The sequence below is a fragment of the Ptychodera flava genome, chromosome 2, assembly GCF_041260155.1.
Source record: "Ptychodera flava strain L36383 chromosome 2, AS_Pfla_20210202, whole genome shotgun sequence".
NCBI classification, from domain to species: domain Eukaryota; kingdom Metazoa; phylum Hemichordata; class Enteropneusta; family Ptychoderidae; genus Ptychodera; species Ptychodera flava.
The window spans coordinates 33,470,432-33,497,071 of NC_091929.1; the positions used below are offsets into that span (position 1 = coordinate 33,470,432).

Consider the following 26,640-nt stretch of genomic DNA (forward strand, 5'->3'; position numbering starts at 1 on the left):
CTGCCTTTTCAAATCATTTTGTTTATTGTTGTTTATGTGAGGAGTTATTTAAGTTGTTCTGCCTACTGAAACATGTTGAATTTATCAATCAGAACTGTACCTTGTGTTTACACATAATATGTTAATATGCTGATGACATAATTACTGGTGTATATCATAATCGTGTCATTGGGGCATCTTTCCTCATGTCTACAAGCAAGGAGGGAGTCTGACAGTTTAGCATTTTCGGTGACCAAGAGATGGTGATTTTCTCCCCTACGACCCATTAAAGTTTGCATGTCCACTCTGCTTGAAGTTAAAATATGTTTGAAATAAGTGAAGATTAGGCAAATAAAATTAGATTTAAATCTCTTATGATCCACCTGCATCAATTTGAGACAAGCCTGTCACATTTTTCCTCCTTTGCCTTGGACAAATCCTCACCACAGTACAGTGTTCACAAACAGTCAACAAACAACCTTCTAAATGATGCACAATATCATACAAGTAAAAATGATAGACTGTGTTGAGTTGCCTTCCCTTTGTACACATGATATGCCGAAAAATTTTACGAGTGGGCGGGCGCGGGCAGTGTAAGAATCAAAGAAGCAGTACCTGTTGCAGTGTCTGATATGGATTTATTTTGACAAAAAGGAACCTGCTTAAGTTGTGCCAAATATCAAGGACCGGAAACAAATTATTTTATTGGCCTTGTGGATACAAACGTTTGGATGTATGAATTACATGGTCTTCTTATGGACCTATAGCTTTTACTCTATTCAAAACTTGATGATTCCCAAGGTCACTAGTTGTTAGTGTGAAATGTCATCTGTATTGACTATTCTCCTATGTTGCCATTTTTGCCCCGGAACACACAAGGACAATTGCACAGTGAAATGACATAAAAAGCTGGATAACCTGATCCCCCCAAAAAACAAACAAACAAAAAAGCAGGCCACGGCCTTGCACGTTTTGACTTCTGGTACCACTCACACAACAATATACACACCGACATCAGTTACTGATAGCAAAACAGTTCACTGAACAAACTGTGATATAATTAATATTCCAGAAATGAGGTCAGATAAAAATCTGAAAGGAAACATTGCAGCAGCAGAAATAAATACACCTTTAAAATATTGGTTAAAAATTAGCTACAGGAGTTTAGAGCCTGGTACCATGAAATTATTTAAACAAATTTCAAAACAGACTCACACCGAAATCCTACAGAGCACATTTCAGAATAGCATAACAACATCCTTCCAATTCAGCCAGCATTAGTTGCTGATGATATGGGTGAACAACTTTTATGATCGTCTGACCTGTTGTGCAGCGGCAGAGACTTTTCGTTGACGACAAATTAAACTGCTGCATAGTAAATCGAACACGCGTATGCCGTGACAGCATAACCCTTTTAAGTCCATTCAACTAACGAGATAAAACCTATCCATTCACTCTAAAATGTGTGTTTGCCCCGGGGGACAATATCCTTGCCCGATAAACAAGCCTAAAGGATAAATTTAATCCGCTGAATAGATAGACTTTCAATCTAAAGATCATACAATGCATATCTATACATATCTATTTTCCCCTTTATCAAAATCTCTCTCTCTCTCTCTCTCTCTCTCTCTCTCTCTCTCTCTCTCTCTCTCTCTCTCTCTCTCTCTCTCTCTCTCTCTCTCTCTCTCTCTCTCTCTCTCTCATGTACAAACACATGTACACACATTGTAGCTAGACACACAACCTCTCTGACGATTATTGAATGAACGCAACACACGAAACATTTTTAATTGCTCGCAAATGATGTAGCAAGCTAATTTGCAAACATTTTATTATTGTTGCTTGAGAATTAAGACCATAATGTTGAAAGGAAAGGCATAAAAAAGATTGCCACGCTGAAATCAATTCAGAACGCCACGCTGGAATCCCGCATTATTAATTAGTAACGGCATAGGAATTTCAAAGCATGGGCATTTGTATGTTGGATTTTAACAGTTTTTCTTCTTATCGTAGTCTTTGTAACTCTTGTTGTAAGTGTTCCCAGCAAAGCACTTCGCGGCAGCGGAATCACACTTGCAGATGGCGTGCTTGCATTCTCTTAGAGGGTGAAAACCGTAACTCCAACTAGGCACTGTGTCGTTGACAAAGAGAAAAAACGTTAGAGGTTGAACATTTGAGTCGGGTCGCAATCGTTTAACGCAATTTTTAACTTTTTTGATAATTTAAGGACGGAAAACATAATATTCGAGTTTGAGAAGAAAAATAAACGCAACACAGGAAGGGTTACTCGTAAATGGGGTGCCGTCAGTGAATTTATTATTGAACAAATTTTTGTGTACAAAATTCTTGATTCATTCACCTTTTGGACTGAAAAAGACACCGATATTTAAAAGGATAAAACCAACATTGTTTTCAATCAAACTTAAAGTAAAATAGTGTTTATTACTTTCACCAGAAACATTTCAGATCGTGTCGACCATGATTTTATTTTAAACGAGTTGGTAATAACCATATTTTATAGATATAACAACACAAATTACTTCAAGTACAAAGTGATGATATAATAATATCTATTACTTAAGTTTCATGCATCCTGCAATCTTCAGAGAGAACTAAAATGTCGTCAGCACGTAGACCAACACTCTCTTTTATATGGTTGGGACTTTTCACAGGTGGCGTTGAAATTTGATAATAACATTTGTTTTGGTGGCGAAATTTTGAAACCAAATCAGAGCGTTTGTTTAACAGCGTATATTTGTCAGCATTGATAATGCGCAGTTTTTTCTGATATACAAAGATTACATCGCTGGCTTATGTTAGAGTAACTCTATGCTTTTATGAATAGTTGACTATGACACGTTAACGACTTGGTCAATCCCAGGGATCGAGTTTGTTCTTGTCTGTACGAACATTATGAGGGTGTCATAGCCTTTTGATTTCCATTGAAATTGTAATCTAGTAAGTAAATTTCCTGGCAAGACAATCTGACCATGCCTTTAAGATACCAAATAAATTTTGATAGTTCAGTGCTGTTCTCATACTATTTGTTACGGAAAAATTGCATGTGATTATTAGCGAAGCCCGTCTTAAAGGTGTTATCAATGAGGCCGATGTAAACCTTCTCCTTGTTGACTCCCGTTGACGCTTTGGCCTTGTGAACGACACCTTTGACCTGACAGTCACCAAGATATCCACCAAGATACGATAAAAAAGATGTCAAACAAATGATTTAAAGTTATAGAATTGTGTTCTAATGCGTCAAAAGAAATCGAATCATTAGATTATTTACCCGTCGCACATATGTTCTGACCCTATCACTAACCCTTTTAAAAAGTGTTGGATGCAGGAATCTTTAGTGTCCGAATCTCAAATGGTCTGAGGGTTGGTATTTCTAAGTCCTCACACAAGGAAAGGACCGGAGTAACATATGTTTACTTACAGCAAGCAACACACACGGCATTGTATGAAGCAACGTAGGGATACCATGACGGACATCCTGATTCTTTGATGGCATCGCCGTAGCAGTTGTCGTGCACCTCACAGCAACTTTAGAAGTATCGAAAACAAAAACGTCAAGGTGACTTTCTTTTGCTTTGCCTTCTGACTTTCTGATAATGTTATAAACACAATATGAACTAATTTGGGAGAACAGAATATTGAAGTAATGTTGGTTTAATCAGCAAATTTGAGCTCATCTAGTACTTTTTTGCAATTCACTTGTGTTTTGGTAATTTCTAATATTGCAATTTTCAGCTATAATTCACCTAACACTTCTGTTGAATTTGAGCAATTACAAGATCCTATTCTCCGAAAGGAGTTCCAATCGTGTTTATATTTCAAAATGGCAAAACTGCTACGAAACAAAGAACATCTTTCGAAAATCGCTTTACTTTGGTATAATGATAAAAAGTGAACAGACTGTCAATTACCCTGCACAGGACGTAAGGCATGCGACTGATAATGTAATTTAAGAAACAAGTTGCCATATAATCTTAAACCCGTGTCCATCATTTAAATCATTTAAATTTTTATTACGTGGAAAACAGTATAAGAGCATTTGAGTTTGCATGGTGTGTTTTCTTTTGTCGTCATAAACCACCAAGCCGAACCTATTTGCGGCACAGTTGCGTGGTATTCAGTACTACGACCCTCAAAACTAAAAGGTTTTTACTTTAACCCAAAATAGCAAGGAAACAATTAACGATTCATTATGAAAGCTACTGACATTTGAAATACAAAATGGCCACGATAAATTATCTATCGAGAAAAATTGAATTTTAAAAAGCAAAAAACAGTGACAACTTCATTCGCTCAACACGCTTCCGAGAGAGTTCACACAAGTAGCAGGCCAATACAAAGAGCAGTGTAGCGATTTGGGAATCCAAATATCTGTCAGCTCTCCGTACATGAAATTTCAGGAACTCTCTGGATACGACAATGAACTTCTTGATCGCGGAAGAGTGCAGGGTTTTCACATCAGTACAGACAAGCCTAGTTCTCCAAATGTAACTTGCACGGTTAAGACTTTTTGTACGCTTACCTGTCTACAGCATCCACTGCCTTGCCACCTCCACCAAAGCCGCAGTAACAGCCATAGCCATTGTAATCCAATGGGTTTCTTCCTGTTGCACAGAATATCATAGCTCCAAACTGCATGACGTTTGCCGTACCAACCGTTCCTTCACTTGATCCAGCTTTCAAAATCGAACAAATATTAATAAAAATATTAATGGCATAGTTCACGCTACCATATCTTATATGTTGGTATCCTGATTATCATTAATATATTTGATGTAAATCCTGTATTTTTTCTATGACCAACAAAGTCAAGTGCAAAAATATTGACTCATTTACTCTTGGGAGAAGAATTATGTAATGTCTTCGACTATTTAAGCATCGACAGCCTGATGTGAAGGGATTTATGATAGATCGATATATTTCGTTTATTAAAAACTAATGGCCTCTAACCAAGATGTACAAACTTCAATAGAAAGCAGTACAGATCGCTAGTTAACAAATAATCTGTTTCAAAAAGAACGCATACACATACATATACAAAAAAATCCATATGGATATCTCCAGCAATCTCTTTCCTGCGTTTTGTTTAAGGACTTTATGAAGTGACTGCCTATATAATTGCACAACACGGTCCATTAAAGATGACTCTGTGATCGCATTACAAGTATTACCCAAATTTATCTTATTGTACATGTATACGCACAAACCAAGGACCCCCACCTTACACACACACATATGGTTAGGTCAAACTTCGTAACGTGGCCCTGTGTCAAAAAAGAACAGGTTTTCCTGAAGTTTTGGTGATACGCATGCAGCCCCCCCCGGACGGATTTTCGAGCATGTACTTTTTTAAACGAAGCTCAGCACAACTACCACACTGACAATAGTCCATCGTTTTGGCAAATAATTATTGTATGCTCATTAATTAGGTACTATGTGTGAGAAACTTTGGAGTTTCAAACCTTATGCATACCTGGTTCCGGACTGTCTTCTTCAGCGAAGGAGCGCGCTATGAGAAAACACACACAAAACAGGAAACCCAGTGCACGGTATCTTGTAATCATGTGAAGCGTCATCTTTACAAAAGGAAACTGGTTGGGATTCCCCGAAGACTTCGTTCACAACAGTCCGGCAACTTTGACGAAATGTTAGGTTCTGCGCTGGTTGCTTCAATTCAATTTTATAAAGGTCGCCCTTACTGTAAATTATTATACATCTACCATCGAGAACAATAGAATTTTGCGTGTACCAAAAAAGCCGTACGGAACGCCCGTAACACGTACGGTTTCAAGGCGCCCCATCCCCTGCGGCTGTATCTGCACGTTCACTGTTGAACGGTTTCAAGGGACTTGTTGGACGAGTGCCAGAACAAGTCTCGCGCGCGCTCTGTACACACTATCCAGAGCTTCCAGAAGCGCGTCCGAGATAGCGTTCCACACTTCATGCACTTGGGCTATAGATCGGAAGAAAATTGTTGACATTGGACGAAACAGTCATTACACTGACAATTTGATGCCCCAGTCACGAATGTAAGATGTCCAATAATAAGGTTATTACGAAAATACCGCAAAGCAATGTCAATGTTTACTTAGTATATTCTTTCAATTAACACGGTGACGTAACTTCAGTAATTTCGCAAACGTTTCGTTTCTATTTATGTCAACTAAATTCCAGCTTCTCCCAAAAACGATTAGCATGCCTTACTTACAATTCCGGACGAGTGTTCGAACGCGAACCCCTGCAATAAGGAAAGCAACAGCTCGGGACAGTTTTTCCGGACATACAGTTGTACAATTCCTAGTTTCTGGTCTTCTGCTAATGTAAACTCATGTGGGTTTCATCATCTCGGTTTTATCTTATTTTATCAAATTTTGCATTTTTGTATTTTTTTTTCCAAAGTGTTAACAGGGGATGTAGCAGCCATTTTGAATTTCAAATATCAGTAAATAGCATGTAATTTTTTCCTGTAATTTGAAACTTTGCCCTTTTATGCTTAATCTTTCCAAAGAGGACCCGCTTTACCTTGTCACTGACTGTATACGTAGTATGATGAAGAAAACGTTGATGTTGCTATAAACTGTTTACTTCGCCAACCATCCTCATAGTGCACCGGTCGACGATGTCATGAAAGTTGATGACGTTTGCAACCATACCACTGATAGAGTTCAGAGTTGTCAAGTCATGCGTATCTCTCAAATAAACGTAAAGTTTCCATTTCAGAATGGTTATGTACAAGCTAGATCAGTTCTTTGGAAACTATGGATAACATTGGAAGCCACTAAATAATTTTTCATACTAGCAAAATGCTGCACTGTTGTGTCATAATCTTCCAAATTGGCGCACAGAATAGTAATATTTCACGCTCAAAATACATTAGCGTTCTGGGACGCAAGTGATCAAGCTGACGTTTCTTTGTTTGGACTCTAACAATGCTGGCGCCACGAAATACCAGCACAGTATCGACGACATGATCTCACTCATTTACACATTTACAAGAATTACCCAGTAACTTATTTTTCTCATGGAGGTATTCTGCGTACTACCCCCATGTTCTATTGTGTTTCAACCAATCGTAATATTGAGCCGTTGTTATCATTTTAATTTATTCATGGCGTGGGTTTGAAACAAAAGAATTGTAGCAAGCCACGCACGGGCATGTGATAATTTCTACTGTTGTAATCTTTTCTAATGTCGGTAAATCAAAGTATTGTCTTATTATATTCTTTATGGCGTCGGCATCCGACATAGCCAAGATACTGTATAAATAGACACACTAACTCAGAGGAAAGGAGAGAACTCGAGGACCGATAACCACGGTCACTCTCTTGTGGAGTGACCGAGACAGGACATTCACTCAGAAACTGGAGAACTTGGACAACGGTCACTCCTCCCCTGTGGAGTGACCAAGACTCAACAGAGGACAAACCATAGACAGTGGAGGGTTCCCCCCTCCACTGTTTTTGGACAAACTAACTTGGTCCGACTGGCACACAGGCAGATTCATGTATCGTTGACTCCGCCGCTAGGCGTAGTCATGGTTCCGTATTCAATAAATAAGTTCCAGTTATACATCAGCACTCGTCGTCAGATCCAGCTTCTTTCCCTTGTGTTATGACAGTTGTACACATTTGAGCTCGTACAAATTATGAACACATAGTTAAAGACCCATTACGTATAGTTGTATCTCTTTGCATATTTTTCGATAAGACAGTTTGGGATAAAGTGTAACCTTTTGAAATGCTTACTGAAGCGTGATCATAGAACATTGTGCATTTGGTTTCAAACGCACAACTTCGATTTTAACAACTAAATAATGTCTGCTTTGCAATTCCAATATGACCGCCGCAAATATATACCTAAGTGCCTGAACTTATTCGACCAAAACCATCACCAAGGATTAACATCATGACACTTTCAAAGGATATGTGGCTTAATAACGGCTATTTAAAGTGCATAATCTCTCCAAAAGTTGCAGTTACTTTTTCGTCAGCAAAATGCCGCAAAGGATGCAGCTGTCTGCCCCGTAAAGATTTTATATTACATTCAAAATATTGTCAATATCCAGGTAAAAGACAAAATCTTAGTGAGCTTATTTGGATTTCTTTAAATGAAAGGTAACTAAACAGTTTACCAGGTCTAAGAAACAGTTAAAAATGATAGGGTTATCTTTAACCACTGAGAGTTTCCTTGTCAATGTGCGCAATTAATGTTCGTGAAAGTTGTCAAAGTTTGCCAAGTTGTTCCAACCTTCCTCAGGTAAACTGCAAACCATTCCCCTTTACATAAAAAATGATGTGTTAGATCTGTTAGGAAAAAGAAAAAAAATATTCGATTTTCACGTAAACCGGTCCGGATTAAATTCATTTACTCCTCAACCTTCAAAATAGACCCTCAAAATTATTTAAGATAGTACACAAGTCAATTATTTGAGAGTCTCGTATTGTGTTGTAATGCGTATTCTGCCTGTACATAAATAGTTCACATCAAAGTGAATTGTAGGTTCCGCTCCTAAGATTCGATATGTTTGATTAAACAGGAAGAGTTCATATAACCTTCCAAAAGTACACTTTTTCCTGTTGCCAGTCACATGTATGTAGTGATTTTTCCAAGAGTAGAAAGCTACATAAGAATGAATTTTTTGCTTCTCTTTTTGTCATTTTTTATCATTATCTTCAAAGACCTGAATGTCTACCCCATTCTCTGAAATAAACATAATATGGACTCTGTAATCATACACCTCAGTGTACAGGGACTGTCGTACGGTAATTCGCATTCTACCTTAAAGGATGGGTTAAATTTAGAAACAAATTCACACTTGCTATTTCGAAAGATGTATCCACCTGACTAGAAATTGAACAAGTCTTGAATATGACATCGTTTGCATTGTCGACTTTACGCTCAAAACTATGATTAAAACTGGATGGGGACAGTGAAGAATCTCTTCTGACCACACTTCCTAAGTCAGATGGTCCATCCTTCAATCGAATACTATACATACATATAAACAGTCCTTCTAATATCATTTAAGTCCACTGCAATACCTCACCGCGCAACTGTCGTTAACATATAGAATTCATTGGAGCAGAAATGTCGGCTTATCCGAAGACATTTTCTGTAAATTATCGTTTGAATTATATGTAATTTTGTATCCCTAATACGCTGTGTATACATCACGATGTAACTCTGTCTGAGTTTCACAGTAATTTTTGAGAATAATTGCTGGCCCTACAAAGCTTAGTAAACGTCACTGAAAAATAAATTTCAGCTTGTCGAGATCAGCCTGGGTCCCCGCCCCGTAGCCAGACCGAACCGGTCGACTAGAGATTTACACGGATGTGGGATGAGGGCGCTGCAATACATGAGTATGCGTGCTTGCTTGTCTTCTCTCTCTCTCTCTCTCTCTCTCTCTCTCTCTCTCTCTCTCTCTCTCTCTCTCTCTCTCTCTCTTCATTCTGTAGCCATGAGCACAAACAGCCATACCAAATAAAAACACAAACTTTAACATTTCACGCCCTGATCATTCAACCTTTCTGACGATGCAGTTTTACATTTGAATTGCTCAGAAATGTTGTAGTTATAGCTACCGTGTATCCATTTTTATCACCGTGCTTCGGAACATGATGTTAAGGGTTACAAGGACAAAACACTAGCAATAATAATTTAGGTTTGGTAATAAAATCAGAAAGTCAAAGCTTACTGGTATTCTGTGTTGGCAGTTGCTGTAGGCCTAATATGGATATTAATTATGTGAAGTGATGCAGCTATCATATACAGGGAAGGAGCCGGAACTAACGACGAGTGTTGACGTAGAACTTGAAGTTGTACGGAACCATGGCTAGGCATCACGGCCCAGCCGATGATACATCTGTCTCCTCGTGCTAGTGTCTGAGTTAGTCCCTGCATGAATACCTTGTCTCGGCCACTCCCCAAGGGAGTGACCATGGTCTTGAGTGTCTGAGTTCGTGTCTTAGTTGCGTGTGTCGGTGTAGGGTAGGGTCACTATTTTTCATGCAAATGTTTGGGGTAGGGCTTTTACACTTTGCGCAAGCATTTGGGGAGGACCACAACCTTTCGGTGTGCAACGATTCGAGGATGAGATTTGACCCAAATGTCCAAAGTCACACCTACAATCAACAAAATATTCTCCGAGTCTTTAAATTGACACACAAGTTGGTCGAATTTATTGATGTCTGCCAGTAACCATAATTGCAAAAATCAACTTATTGTTCGGGAATAATTATCATAGTCGAACCGTTCATACCGACCATCTTCTCAGGCCTACACTCGTGTTCGGATGGCATCATTGCTTGAGTGAATCATTTTTTATCGCATGAATCAAACAAAGTTATATTGACAGTTGCATATAAGTCAACAATTAAGCTGCATACATGTCGAAAGAACATCACTACGTGTATTGCCTTTCATAGGTGATATTACAAACAGAATTTCAAAATAGCTTGGAATTACACATGCTAGGGTGATTAGAAAAAAACGTTCCCGGCGATAGAAAATAACTGCAACTGCATCCATTGCAAGCGTTCTTCTTTGATACATTTTGCAACAATTTAACCCAATACGACGTCCACTGTTTTCACAAACGGAACACGCTTAGTGTAGAAAAACACCAATCGTTGTACCGACCCGTACACACTGTACCGAGACAAACCTATCGTTAGCGTTCTGTGCAGTTTCATCGACGAGAAATGTGACAAAGGCAATGCAAGAAGGTTCAATCAGTCAGTGTACGGGTGAGTTTTTCTATTGAAGCGCGACAACACTGGTTGACTGTGGCACAGTGGACGTCGTATGGGTTAAATTGTTGCAAAATTTATCGAAGGAGAACATTTGCAATGGATGCAGGTGGCGTCATTTTCTATCGCCAGAAACGTTTTTCTTATCACCCAAGCATGTTGTAATTCCAAGCTTTTTTGAAATTTACTGTATTACAAACAGAATAATAGAATGTTAGCCTTTATCTTCGACTGTTATCAAAGATAACTAAATCTCTTCCACAGAATTTTCTAGTTATATCACAGACCAAGCAATTATATCTGTGATTATAGGCAAAAGGATAACATCTTATGTATCATCCGCTGTAAGGTTAATCGTTTTGTCATAATTGTTGGACACTTAGCCAGTAAAAAATTCACAAAATAACACAATTTCAATAGCTACATTTAAAAACTTCTTCAACATAACCACTGCACAGTTGTATGACACCACTTTTTGTCACAAAATGTCCTTTTTTCTGTGTTGCAGAAAAGTTGATATTGCACTTTCATGTTCGTTGCCAGCACATCTCCAAAGATACCTAAAACTGACATCATTTCCATAGTTACTTCTGCAGTGGCCTCCTTTGGGAAAGATCCCCCTCGCGATGTATTTAGGCAGCAAAATTGATAACGCGTTTTCCTGCAATTTTTGAACGATATTTGTGGCCCAGTCTGTTCCTTTGTGTACCTCTCTGGGTTGACCTCTCCTGCCTTATCTTATGAAACAAATAAGTCATACCTGTTCTCAACTGCCACCGATCTGACACTTGGTTATCGTAGAACATTGCATGCTCTCTCTCTCTCTCTCTCTCTCTCTCTCTCTCTCTCTCTCTCTCTCTCTCTCTCTCTCTCTCTCTCTCTCTCTCTCTCTCTCTCTCTCTCTCTCTCTCTCTCAGACCACGTACACAGATGGACAGACAGACACACTCGCACACACACGTACACACAGCAAGATATTGCAGCGCCCTCATCCTACACCCACGTAAATCTATAGTCGACCGGTTCAGTCTGGCTACGCGGCGGGAACTCAGCTTGATCTGGACACGCTGAAATTTATTTTCGGTGTTGTTTACTCAGCTTTGCAGTACCAGCAATTCTTTGCAATAATTACTCTGAGAATTTGACAGATTTATACCATGATATTTATATAGCAACTGGGTAGGCTTGGTATTAAAGAAAAAATACGTAAACTTTACCGTTAGCATACACAGTACAATAAATTACCCACAATACTCTTTGATTTGTATCCTTGAAGGTGTACTTTTCTTAAAACTTTTTCAGTTCTGCATGTAAGCACTAGTGTGCAGCATCAGAATAATTTTTAAATAATATCTAGTAAAAGTATGTTTAGATATTTCAGTTAAAGTTTGAAAATAACCACTAAACAACCATAAAAGTCACATTCTGCAGGTACTACAAATGCCATACTTTTTAGGCAGCAAGTTATGACGAACTGAAGGGGTCATTCTCTGAGAAAACTTAGCATGCAAATTTCTTTCGTCACTTCAATTGCAAAAAATCAATATCCTTTTGTTTCATAAAACAGGTGCAACTAGTCTCCCTACTTTCCATCACATTATTCTGTATGGCTGAGGACACAATCTCTGGCAATTTCACAAAAATGCTATCTCCTCTCTCAATTATGTATATTTTCCAAATTATTTAAATGAGAATCGAGAAGAATGGTGTGCATAAAAGTATTTTTTCAAAATTTTGATAAATAGTCTGTGAATTTGTCTACACATGGGAGACATAGCAGACCACTCAGGTATCTTCGAGGATACAAATCGCAATGAATTATGGGAAATCTACAGTACTGTTAGCATAGGGGATGTTGATAATTCACGGTTTAAGAATTTCTGGTAGCGCTAACATCAGAATATATAAACCAACATCTGCAGGTACTGGTGGCCAACCATTCACTGAACAAAGTGTTAAGTAAGTATCTCGGAAAAGAGGTCATCCAAAGGCATAAATGAAACCATTGAAGTTAACATTTTATACGCAAGGATGATTATACATATGGACATTGATTATCCTTTTGTCAGTCAGGATTTGTATACATTCATACAAGCAGTACTATCTCGGAAAGTCTGGGGTTTGTTTTCTTTTCAAGTCTTTGACGAATTACCAAACAATAAACGAAACAAAACAAAAACATTTGAGTGATATCAAGCAAAATAATATATAAAGCAAAGTTGTGCCAAGGATTAGAGTATCGTGCACTTTCATCTTGAAGATTTTTCAAGGAAAACTACATTGCGGGGTTTTAGCAGGTTAGTCTACAGAATTTTTCATTTTGAAGATTAAGTAGAAAATTATGGCCAGGCAGACCTTCTTTCTTTCAAACTGACTTGAGTGGTCTCTGTAACTCAAAGCTGGATATTAAAAACCAGTTTCCTATACAAACGACCGAGTAAAAGAATTTCACATCAAATAATTGAGTTTTCTTGCGCCAAGAAAGTTTACCAAATTATCTGAGATTCAGCTGGACAAGCCCTGGATCATTTCATGACGGAACATGGAGGTGGATGTTTTTTTACGCTTGATCCCCCTGTTTATAACTGTGAAAATTGCTGATTTATTCTTTAATTGTTGTCCGGAATATGGGGAGAAAAGTTTTCTAGGGGGTATATTTTTTTTTCTTCTTGGCCATACAATCGCCAGGGGAGCTTTGCACTGTAGAGAATGCACTTTTGAACGAAGGAGGGAAAGTTTTGTGGTCGGGAGAGGAGGCGATGGGAGGGAACTCTTTGGACATCGTAGGTTTTAATGCATTCGCCGTTTCTGATCACAAAATGTACAGTGTAAATCTGAATAATCTCTCTCTCTCTCTCTCTCTCTCTCTCTCTCTCTCTCTCCATACTGTGTAATCACCTTAGTCTCTAGCCAGGAGTACCAACAGTCATACCATAACAAAAAAACATTTCAACCTTTCTTACGATGCAAAAATGATTGGTTAATTAATGGGCGCAATACAAAGATGAAGTTTTTACATTTTACTGGCTGACAAATGTTGTACTTAGCTCCTGCATATCCATTTGTATCATTCGTGCTTTGGAATAAAGCCCATTATGTTAAGTATTGCAATGATAAAGCACTAGAACTAATAATTTAGGTATACCAATAAAATCAGAAAGTCATGCTTTTATTCTGTGTTAGTAGTTGCAGTAATATTGAAGTCAATCCTGTGAAGTGATGCAGAAATACCCTAGGTGTTTGTATCTACGGTTTAACAGTTTCTCTTATTGTGTAGCCTTTGTATCTGCTGTTGTGGGTGTTGCGAGTAAAGCATCTGGCAGCAACGGATTCACACGGGCTGATGGCGTGCTGGCATTTAAGTTTTTAATAAGTCATCAATTAATTTCCCAGGAAAGAGACAGCTATTTGCATCCTTCCATTTTACGGATACTATGAATAAATGAGCTATTGTCCATGTTCACTTTTAAGTACACCCTAAATACTATCAAATAATAGCTTCCTAAAAGTGTGTAAACCGGTCAGTCAACATTTTTCCTGTGTATGAAGATGGTTTAGTTGGAGATCGCTTTCCTGTTGAATAGCAAGTAGAAAATCAAGACTGGGTACATCACCGACTTTAGAGGTCGCTGTCTCTCAAAGCACGCTAAAAAGTTTATAATACCATAGTTATACCAACTACAAACCCCTGGAGTTGCATGACACAAATTGCATAATTTTCTGCGTCAGGGAAATTGGATGTTGTAAATTGTGACATCTGTACAGGTGGAGTTGATGCATTCATTTTGAAACTTATAATTACTACGAAATTTCCGTCTCGTTTTTGTGACGATGGAAAGTTAGTCTAACTGAAGAAGCTCACAAATACCGGGGACATTTTCACATCTGCGATGTCAAGGACATAGGCTTTCAAATCAACCAGTTACTTGTTGATGAAATTCATCCCTCGTCGACAGTTGCTAAAACGTCACCGTTGCCTCAGAGGGGGTTACCCAACAAAGCTTGCGATTTGATTGATGCGGAGTGCATATATACTTCCATATATAATAGTACAACGAGGAAGGCAGAGGAGCTGGTATTGGAGATTCACTTGTTTGCGGGGTTGGCCAGTATGGGGGAGGAGACATTGCAAAAAGCGAGTGGAGGGGAAATTTTGTACAGTGATATAAGGCAGTGAGGGATTGAAAGCGGAGAGGTTTCCTGTTTGGAGGTTGGGAGAGATGTAAGTGGGATTGTCACATCGTATACTCAGGGCAGTCGCCAAGAGCTTTCCCTTCCCCTCCAAATTGATATCGAGTTAGCTTGATCTTAGAATGGCATATTTTTTATCATATCATACCAGTATTATGGCGCAAATACAGCGATCTGATTGGTCGAGACGTGTTAATGCCCGTGCTATATTCCCGATGTACCACGGTTTGCATAAGCGCGAGCTCTCGGCAAGAGCAGAAATCCTTTTATGACGTTCCACATCAGAATTTCTTGGCACATTGCTGGGATAATAATCGTATTTAATATGTAGAATATCTATATACGACTTGATTATTCAATAAAAGAATCACTGTACGTGATATTAGTGTAGGCCTATAGGCCTACATGTTGACTGGCATTATACACGAATGGCTATGGCTCGGGCCCGGCGAACGCACTGCATAAACATCAATGTGTAGAATGTCTACAAGACTTGATTATTTAATAAAGAATAACGGTACGTGATATTACTGTACATGTGAGCCAGCTTAACCAAGCGGCTGTAGAGCTCTGCAGGGCTTGGGCCCGGCTTGGGCCAGTTGTCCACCGCTGCACAGACAAGATTCATCTTGTCTGTGCAGCGGTGGACAACTGGCCCAAGCCGGGCCCAAGCCCTGCAGAGCTCTACAGCCGCTTGGTTTGGACCATTAGACCTTGGGAGGGGGGGGGGGGGGGTGGTCACAATGAAATTGTGAAAATTTTTTTTTTACTATTGTAAATTTCTGAAATTTTTTTTTTCCAATTGAGATTAGCTGTGCAAATTTTTTTTTTCAGAGTAAATTTTCAGATTTATATTTTTTTTTTCGTTCGTCGCTGTCTGAAGATAAAGAGGGCAAACATGTGGTGCCAAGCACCACAAGCGGCCACGCAAGCGGTCACTGGGAAGAGGTCAGGAGAGGGGTGTCCCCCTGCTGCCGTTGGAGCTTTTGAAAAATAGAGATTAAAATGGTGTTATTTGGTGGCACTTGGGGAGTATTTTTGCCGGGGGAGGTCAGGAGGGGGTGTCCCCCTCCTGCTGTTGGAGCTTTTGAAAAATAGAGATTAAAGTGGGTGTTATTTGGTGGCACTTGGGGAGTATTTTTGCCGGGGGAGGTCAGGAGGGGTGTCCCCCTCCTGCCGTTGGAGCTTTTGAAAAATAGAGATTAAAATGGTGTTATTTGGTGGCACTTGGGGAGTATTTTTGCGGGGGAGGTCAGGAGGGGGGTGTCCCCCCTCCTGCTGTTGGAGCTTTTGAAAAATAGAGATAAAAATGGTGTTATTTGGTGGCACTTTGGGAGCATTTTTTCGGATTACACATCTTCCTCTGAAACATGGTCTTCTTGCTCCTCAGTAGCTTCGTATGGTTTTGAAAATTGACTTTTTTGGTTTCCTGGCTTCCCTTTCTACTGCATGGTGAAATGCCTACATTCACCCCACCAAACATCATGCATATCTCATGATTTACAATTGATTTTGACAAGCTGAGAAGCTAAAATAAGCTAAATAATATAGTGAAATTTGCATATTTGTGTTTTTAGAGCAATTGTTGCCCTTTTTTGATCAAACAATCTATTTCTCTGTAGCAGCATGTCCAAATTGATTGGATGTGTATAGATGTGTTGAAATTTCAATATTTGTCTTTTTGGGCAATTTATGCCATTCATGGTCAAAAAATCTGTATTCTCTGAAAGGGCTTGTCCAATTTCTTTGAAATTTGCTACACAAAAACGATTAACCATGCAGATTTATTCAGTATTTGCTATCGAGAAACTTTCAAAGTTCAACCCTTTTATGTGTTTTTGTGTTGGGATTTGTTGGATAGATGGCATTCTACGTAGTGTATTGTTGAATGTTAAAACATGTGTTGTTGTTCTTATTTGAGGCTGTTTTTTGAGAAAAAAGAATTGAAAATGCCTTTTTAAAAGCACAATAATACATAATGACTTGATATGTTGTTTTATCATTACTGACGTGTTTCTACTTGTTCACCAATTCTTCCACTCATCATTGTAATAAAATGCTGTAAAAAAATGAAACTGATGTGGCCTGCATCTGTTTACCTTGATCTTAAAAGGCAAATACAACTTTCTGTCTTGACAACCATACCATAGTTTCAATATTTACCTAGTGTACCTGCTTGGTTTGTACGCAGGAAACAAGTAGAAAACAGGCTCTATAATTTCATAATTTTTAAGTGATCAGAATACAAAAGTCCTGAAAAGATAAGATAATCACAACTTCCAGTATAAGGGATACAGTCACTCTAAATGTATAAATTAAATTAAAAATGTGCCGGGAGGATGTATTAAAAATACAGAAAGTTGCTTACTGTCGGTAAAATCTAAAAAAAATTCAAAATTTTAAAGACTTTTGCAGATTTTTTTTTTACGCCTTTGTCTTCTTATTTATTTTTTTTTTATTTTGCAAACTAGTTTGAAGATTTTTTTTTCCTAACTTTCTGCTCTGAAATTTTTTTTCTTCTGTTTTTGACCACCCCCCCTCCCAAGATCTAATGGTCCGTCCCTTAAGCTGGCTCACATGTACAGTAATATCACGTACCGTTATTCTTTATTAAATAATCAAGTCTTGTAGACATTCTACACATTGATGTTTATGCAGTGCGTTCGCCGGGCCCGAGCCATAGCCATTCGTGTATAATGCCAGTCAACATGTAGGCCTATAGGCCTACACTAATATCACGTACAGTGATTCTTTTATTGAATAATCAAGTCGTATATAGATATTCTACATATTAAATACGATTATTATCCCAGCAATGTGCCAAGAGCCTGTGCTCCCACTCAGAATTTCAGTGCACTGTAAACCTAGCCCTGCGTACAGGTCTGTGTGTTCCCGGCGTTATACGGCCTCCACCACAGCCCTGCAACGGTCTATGGAGATAACTGGAGACTCTGCGGTCCGGATCCGGACCGCAACGAAAAAACGGTCTTTTTGGCCGAAATTCTGCTCTATCGGGGCAAAATCTTTTCCCTGCCTACCTTTACCTCCTAACCGACCCCAGAAAAGATGCGATTAACTTCTCCTAACGTCCAAAACCGCTCGTTTTCTGAAACATAACGTACTCGACAAGTTGTTTACCCATGGAGATCGCCATTTTGAATCTCGCCAGTTATCTCCATAGACCGTTGCAGGGCTGTGGTGGAGGCCGTATAACGCCGGGAACACACAAACCTGTACGCAGGGCTACGATAAACCACACCCAGCGACGGGTATACCACTCGGTTTGGACCAGTTCAATTCATATATGCACTTGCTATCGCTCGTGCATTTTATGTCGAAAATAAAGTGGTCAAAATCTCGTGGCACATCGTCTCCTGGTGTAGTTTATTGCTTAATTATTAAGCGTCTAAAAAGCCTTCGGAATCGGCCGGTTGGCGTCCCCTGAGTAAACACACACGCATTTTTGGGCGGTTCAGTCTATAGTAAAAGGCGATGGTCACGCCTCGATAAATTCACTCAGCCTGTAGGGCTGATTTCAAATTTGCGGTAAATCTCTCCGGTAAACCTGCCAACGGTTCATGATTAATACATTATATGGTTAAAAAAAGCTACATGAGTTTAGAGCCTTGTGCCATAAATACACATTGTAATGTAAACTTTAGAGCAGAAGCCGAAACCATGCAGAGCACATTTGAAAATAACATATAGAAACAGCCTTCCAATTCCGCCAGCATTTACTGCTGGTCAGGAGAGATAAAACCAATTCTATGATCGTTTAGCAGACGCGTTGTCTAGCGGCACAGACCTTTGGTTGGCGCACGTTAAACTGTTCCTAAATAACTGACACAGTTATTTGCGCCGTGACAGCATAACCCTGTCAAGTCCATTCAACTGACGAGATAAAACCAATCCATTCACTCTAAAATGTGTGTTTACCCCGCGATGGACACTATTCTAAGCCGATAAACACAGGGTATATTTAATCCACTGAATAGATAGAGTTTCAATCTGAAGATCATACAATACATATTATCTGTTTCACCCATTTCTGTATCAAAATATCTCTCTCTCTCTCTCTCTCTCTCTCTCTCTCTCTCTCTCTCTCTCTCTCGCCACGTTGTAGCTAGGAGGACTAACAGCCATACCATTAAACACAATACTTTAAAATAACACTTTAATCACAGCCTCTCTGACGATAAATGAATGAGTGCAACACACGAACCCTTTTTATAACGTTACATTTGTATTGCTCACAAATGATGCATTAAGCCATCATGTAAACGTTTTATTATTCTTGCTTGCGGATTAAGGACATAATGTTGACAGTTACAAAGAAAATACATCGAAGCTGAGAATAACATCAATTCAAAACGTCACATTATATTCTCGCATTATTTATTGGCAACGGCGTAGGAAAGCAAGGGCATTTGTATGTTAGATTTTAACAATTTTTCTTCTTATCGTAGCCTTTATAGCTTCTGTTGTAGGTGTTGCGAGCGAAACACTTCGCAGCTTCGGAATCACACTGGCAGACGGCGTGCTTGCATTTTCTGCGATGGTGAAAACCGTAACTCCAAAGAGGCACTGTGTATTAGGCAGACAGAAAACATTTAGGTTGAGTAGTTCAAAAGTTGAACGCGATTTAACCTTTGCGTTAGGTTGTAGTATTGGAGTTTGTGAATAAATTTAAATACTCAGCAAAGAAAGGGTTTATTTTAATGTTATACAGCCGTACTTATGACATTCTATCATATATGAAAAAGCTCGATTTGTACTAAAGAACTAAAAAAGCAATCACGTTGCTTACGTTCTCTCTCTGTCACCCTGCAGTACCCAGACAAAGTTTTGATTATGTTAAACGTAACAGAACGTAATTTTATAACTGAACCAACTGTATGTATGAATGGATGGAGAGATTTATATATTATATATATATATATATATATATATATATATATATATATATATATATATATGATAATTCGACTTACTAATTGTATTGGATTATGAACAATAGCAGTATGACTTTTGTCGTTAACACACCTGTATTCATGTTAATAAACACATTACCATATACCCATGCCCATATTGCTACATCCCAGTGACGTTCACCGTAAAATATCAGCCGTGATATTTCACGGTAAACGTCGAGATATGCACGATGAACGTCATCACTTTTAGAGTTTTCCCGAACTACATTAGCAGCTTGTTGGTAAACAACGTAAACAACAAAATGGCTGCCGCTCCCCGCCTGCGAAGCGATGTCGCCGACGTAAAAACTTGAAGGGCTTCGAGGAACACGGGTATTTCTGGTTGCAAAATACGGAAATAACATGTTGAGTCTTGAAATGTTTTCCCCATGGTATTTTGGGGGTCAAGTTTTAGCAAACATTCTGCCGTTCGCACGGCACCGGCACTGTGCACGGTCTCCCCCGAACAGGTAGTGAGTGCGTGGCGTGACAGCGATGTCGCGCGCGCGACAACTGTTGACATGACAACTCTCAGGGTAAACTAACAAAATGGAGTCCCCTCTCCGCGCGAGCTCCGTGCCATGAGCACAGTTTTTGATCGGTTACAATTGTCATAGCATATTGCACCTTAAAAAGTTCCTTCTGTATGACGATTTTTGTATCCCGGTGTCTTTCTTCTTGGGTTTCATTGAGATAAGGACGACTTGCAGCGATGTCGCGCGTGGTGTTGACAGCTGGGTCGTATAGGCCCTACTTTATGAATGAAGCCTGTTCACATAAACATTCTGATATTTATGCGCAAGGCGTAATAAAGTAAAGCCTCAAAATTTAAGGTTTTTCGTTCTATTAGTAAAATTATGGGCATGGGTATATGATAAATCGGTAATTACCAAATATCGCCTGTTCCTTTTGTCGTATCAGCATTCGTGTCATTTGTGCTGCGTCAGACACTCGACTTCGTCTCGTGTCTGACGCAGCACAAATGACACTCATGCTGATACGACACAGGAACAGGCGATATTGGGTAATAACCTCTAGATATCACACGATATAAAAGTACAGACTACCCGACCCTTCGTTGCAGTCGTACCTGTCTGTGACTCTGAACAAAATGTCGAACAAATGCTGTCACGTGACACAATCCCTTTCTCCATCACCAACGAGAACGATCTGGGAAAGGCGCTACTTACAGCATCTTGTACACACGGCATTGTACGAAGCCACGTACACATACCAAGACGGACATCCATGATTCTTGATAGCATTGCTGTAACATCTGTCGTGTGTCTCGCAACATCTTCAGAGTGAGAAAACCAGAGTACAGATATTTTACTGAAATGTTTCCATCACTATGCGTCTATTACGTATTTCAAAAGTTGTCAAGAGCTGCCAAAGAGGACATATTTTACAATCTTACTTTACCGCCACGAGAAAATAAAAATGTAGTTAACAGATTATCCATTTTCCAGAATGAAACGGGCGAATTACCGAAATTAATTTTTAAATGGATCGATGACTCATAGCTGATAACATAGATTCTTGCGTTCTCATGTAATTGTACGCCCACGTTCGCCATAAACCATCATGACACCTTTGGAAAATCATGAGAGATTTTGAGCTTGCCTACGTTCGTTGGTTTTATTACGTCATAGGCTACCGAACTGGTCCTCTGCACAGCGACAGCACGACGCGGAAAAGATTATTATTTGCTAAGTACGTGTGTCGCATTTGTGGGTTTTTTTATTTATGTGACGGGTTGAAGACTTTTCTCTCCGATTACCTGTCAACTCCATCGACTGCTCTCCCGCTTCCGCCCTTGCCGCAGTAACAGCCATAGTTGTTATAATCCAACGGGTTTCGCCTTGTTGTGCACAATATCATGCCTCCGAACTGCAATAGGTTCTGCGCACCGACCGTTTCTTCCGATACTTCATCTTCTGAAATCGAGATGAAATGAAGAATACAAATGTAAGAAAAGTAAATAACAGTTGATGTGATCGTAGCCCATTGTCGATCTTCTATTTAACGCATAGGCCGGGCATATCGGCGGGACGACATCATGAGGATCACGTGTGGGTGATACACAAAACAAACAAAACAAGTCATCGTTGATGACACAGTCCCCACTTGTTAATCGGTACTTTGATTACAGGTCCTCAAAGAGGATAGAGTCCTCTTCATTAGGTCTGTGATAAAAATACTTTTGAATGAATTCGCTTGATACATGTCTGAGTTATGGTTCAGGACATGAAAAAAATCGTAACAAAATGGTCGCACAGCGGCCATATTGGATCGCATCACAAAACAAATTGATGTGCATAGCTATGACATTGGTCGATGTCCTTGTACCAACTTTGAATAAAATTGGTCAAAACATGCGGATATGCCTGAGAAATGGCTCTGTACATACATGAAAAAATCGTAATAAATGGCCGCCTGGCGGCCATATTGGATCGTATCACAAAACAGATTGACGTGCATATGTATGACATAGGTCAATGTCCTTGTACCAACTTTGAATAAAATCGGTTGAGATATGCCTGAGTTATGGCTCTGTACATGAAAAATCGTAATAAAATGGCCGCACAGCGGCCATATTGGATCGTATCACAAAACAAATTGCCGTGCACAGCTATGACATTTGTCAACAAGCTTGTACCAACTTTGAATAAAATCGGTTGAAACGTGCCTGAGTTATGGCTCTGTACATGAAAAAATCGTAATAAAATGGCCACCTGGCGGCCATATTGAATCGTATCACAAAACAAATTGATGTGCATATCTATGACATTGGTCAATGTCCTTGTACCAACTCTGAATAAAATCGGTCAAAACATGCCTGAGTAATGGCTCTGTACATGAAAAAAATCGTAATAAAATGGCCGCCTGGCGGCCATATTGGATCGTATCACAAAACAAATTGATGTGCATATCTATGACATTGGTCAATGTCCTTGTACCAACTCTGAATAAAATCCGTCGAAACATGCCTGAGTAATGGCTCTGTACATGAAAAAATCGTAATAAAATGGCCGCCTGGCGGCCATATTGGATCGTATCACAAAACAAATTGACGTGCATCTGTATGACATTGGTCAATGTCCTTGTACCAACTTTGAATAAAATCGGTTGGAACATGCCTGAGTTATGGCTCTGTACATGAAAAAATCGTAATAAAATGGCCGCCTGGCGGCCATATTGGATCGTATCACAAAACAAATTGACGTGCATCTGTATGCCATATGAAGTAATCCTTCTATCAAGTTTGAATGAAATCGCTCCAGGCATCTCAGAGATATCTGCGTGAACGGACGGACGCACGCACGCACGCACGGACGGACGCACGCACGCACGCACGGACGCACGCACGGACATGACCAAACCTATAAGTCCCCCCGGACGGTGTCCGTGGGGACTAAAAACTACTCGCAGTAGAATTACAGGTTACTTTCGACCACTTAACGGCAAACTCAAACGATGAAAATCACTCGTTCCAGGTGAAGACATGCTGGATGTGCGGTGAAAGCTCGTTAAAACTCATGAAACTGACAGGACCTTTCCTGCTGATGAAATCGTACTAATACCAATTGTGTGGGTATTGACCATGCGCGCCATTATAAAGCCTCTTCCAGAAAGTTTAAGTTTACAAGGTTTTCAAGAAAGACAGACTTCTCAGAAAATTTGGTCAAGTAACATAAGTCGTCAAATTTCAAGACAACTTCTATATATAGACAGAAATAGACAGAAATGTGCCCTGGTATGTAATTCGAATAATAATGTTTTGGTATCGAACACAGTCTTTTTGTGTAAGATGGGGAAAATCCTTTTCCTCACTTTTTACTGTGAAAAATGGTGTCCGTCAAGGCAGTATTTTATCTCCATATTTATTTAATATTTATATGGATGATTTGAGTCTTCGTTTGAAAACTTAAAAAAAAAGGTTGTAACATCGGCGGTCTTATTGTTAATCATCTAATGTATGCAGATGACATTGCTTTAATGTGCCCATCAGTCGGTGGGCTGCGTAATTTAGTGTATCTCTGTGAAACATACGGTATCGAACATGATATTGTTTTTCATCCAAAAAAAAAATCAGAATGCATGTATTTCATTCCACGTAAATTTGGTCTTGGTATAGATAAGGTCCCACCAATTTATTTAGGGGGTAAGATCTTAAATGTTGCATCCCAACACAAATATCTAGGTTATGTGTTCTCAGAAAAATTGACAGACGACGCTGATATTACGAGACAAGTGCGTAAATTCTATGGCCAGGCAAATTCACTGATTCGCAATTTTGCACATTGTAATAATCAGGTGAAGGTTTCGTTGTTTCGCTCGTATTGCACTAATATGTATTGTTCTCTGTTGTAGCACAGAGTAACATAAACAGAGTGGCAACACTTGCATGCCTTTTGTTCCATGGTCGTCTCAGTAGACTATTGGCTTTTCATATTAAAATGAGCTTCAAAGGTGTTAAACTTTTTGGAGGCTTTGTTTGTGGTTGATAATTACACGAGATTATGCGAAACATACGACGAGATGGCATCGTACTGCCAGTCGCGTAGCAACCATAGTTACTTTGTGAGCTCTCAGGCCAGAAACACTGCTTCACGCCAATCAAAACATAACACGCCAGCAGTTTCATAAACATGTCCTTTTTTGACGCACGTGTAAAAGACGGTATGACTGACCGTAAGCCATTGAGTAAAACCAGACAGTATCGATAAAAGACTTTCAAATTTTGTTCAAACACACTCATTATATATTCATAAAAATATGAGAGGAATTTTTAAAACGGTGACACCCACTTTCCTGAAGCTCAAAACACTCCCGTTTTTGCCAGCACATCGATTCCGATCAGCACCACACGACAACAACAACACAAACTTTGTCGAACATACTTTCGCTTAACAATTGGTGAAAATCCGAAAATTACCGAAGGGTGCATGGTCGGCACTCTTCGGAAAAGAGAGCCAAGAGCTTCGTGAGGCGAGGCAAACATGGATTGCTTACGTAACCGCTTCACGCCTTAAACAATAGGTGTTGCCACTCTGTGTATCTTACTCTGTGGTTATGGTGGCAATATAGTGTAAAGAGTATGCACAATATAAGAGTGGCTTTTAATAATGCCTTTCGTATTCTCCTGAGTCTACCACGGGATTGCAGTGCTAGAGGGATGCTTGTATCAAACAATGTTCCATCTTTCGACTCTCTCAGACGGAACCTATTGTATAAATTCTCCGTAAGACTGCATAATAGTAACAATAGCATCTTGAGGAAAATAGTGAGCTCCGACGTATTTGTATTCTCAAAGTTTCATGAGTCTTACAGAAAGACCATGTATCTTTTACACCGGTAGTTGTATCTAGCTGGTCTTTTTAACACAGAAGCTTTAACTCTGATTGCGCTTTGTACCTTTTACTTCCCTGTTTTTTTAACCTCCTTTTTCTTTCTTTTTATAGTTCCAATGGTCTGTTTTTTTGTTCTGTTAGATAAGTGTCTACGTGATTTTTTTTAGTGTTATATGGGATGTAGTTTACAAATCCTGATTTAAAATAAATAAATAAAAATAAATTAGATAAATAATTAAAAAACTGTTACACATCCCTGCAAAAAGTACTCCATGACAAATGGGATACAGCATAGATATAGTAAAGAGGCTGGATGTGAAATGTCTGTGTTTAAGGTAGTATGCACCTCGAAAGTGAAAGACTTAAACTTTTGTTGTAACTTTCCTCAAGGAATCTTTCAATCATTCTCTTTCAAAGTCAAGAATAAAAATAGGGGGGTCACCGTGCAAATTTTGGTACTAGAGACACAAATTACTAAAGATTTACCGATATTTATTTCTAATAGAAATTCAAAATGGCCGCCATCCCTGTGTTAACTCTATGGAGAAAAATAACAATGTTCGAATTTCGAAAAACTAAGCCATGGAAAAGTTTTCTTTAACCAAGAGCTTCAAATGAGCCCCCACATGTGGTATATCAGAAGAGAATTGTAAAAGTTTGAGAGTCCGAATGTCTGTCCCCGAGGTGCTTTCTACCTTTAACCAGTCATTGCATGCATGCACGCTTACCTAGCTCCGTGTTATCTTCCTCAGCGAAGCAGTGCGTCGTGAGAAAGCACAGGCCAAATAGGAGACCCAGAACTTTGTGTCTTGCAACCGTGCGAAACGCCATCTTTCAAACAAACTCTTCGTGACAGTATTTCGACGAAATGTTAGGTTCTGCGCAAGTATCCTCACTTCCATGTATTTATATCATCAAAACTGCAGACTTACTCTCCAGAAATTCGCCACGTTAGCATATCCAAAGTTATAAAACCCCATGAGATATCTGTCAATGAATAACTTCATTGGTTTCATTAACATTTTAAATTAACTTCGGTCATTTGGCAAACATTTCGTTTTATTTTATGGCGACTACATTCCAGACTATCCAACAACGATTGACATGTTACACTGCTGCGATCACGTTCGGTCGCCAAAATCAGACACCCTCTGCAGATAAGTTAGAGCCCGGACAGAATGAACAGAGTGGGGGCGCTGTGCAGTGTAGGGTAGGGTCAGTAATTTTCATGCAAATGTTTGGGGTAGGGCTTTTACAATTTGCGCAAGCATTTGGGGAGGACCACAACTTTTCGTGCAACGATTCTAGTATGAGATATGACTTAAATGTCCAAAATATTACTTTTTACACCTACAATCAACAAAATATTCTCCGAGT

General features: G+C 39.2%; 2 protein-coding genes across 3 annotated transcripts; both read right to left on the reverse strand.

Annotated features, from left to right (window-relative positions):
• Nucleotides 1-1,857: 1,857 nt before the first annotated feature.
• Nucleotides 1,858-5,703, reverse strand: LOC139148031 (acidic phospholipase A2 PA-3-like). Its single transcript, XM_070719300.1, has 4 exons — nt 5,471-5,703; nt 4,520-4,673; nt 3,419-3,525; nt 1,858-2,110 (listed from the first exon to the last, which is right to left on the reverse strand). Exons 1-4 carry the CDS (start codon nt 5,571-5,573, stop codon nt 1,968-1,970), a joined length of 507 nt encoding a protein of 168 aa, XP_070575401.1. The 5' UTR covers nt 5,574-5,703; the 3' UTR covers nt 1,858-1,967.
• A 13,476-nt stretch (nt 5,704-19,179) lies between these two features.
• On the reverse strand, nt 19,180-26,326 carry LOC139119404 (basic phospholipase A2 PA-9C-like). Of its 2 annotated transcripts, none has more exons than XM_070683213.1 (4): nt 25,992-26,326; nt 21,690-21,843; nt 21,100-21,206; nt 19,180-19,523 (listed from the first exon to the last, which is right to left on the reverse strand). In XM_070683213.1, exons 1-4 carry the CDS (start codon nt 26,092-26,094, stop codon nt 19,381-19,383), a joined length of 507 nt encoding a protein of 168 aa, XP_070539314.1. In that variant the 5' UTR covers nt 26,095-26,326; the 3' UTR covers nt 19,180-19,380. The 2 variants fall into 2 exon arrangements, with proteins under 2 accessions (XP_070539314.1, XP_070539304.1); XM_070683203.1 differs by having other exon boundaries at nt 21,690-21,846; nt 25,992-26,315.
• Between the last annotated feature and the right edge of the window lie 314 nt (nt 26,327-26,640).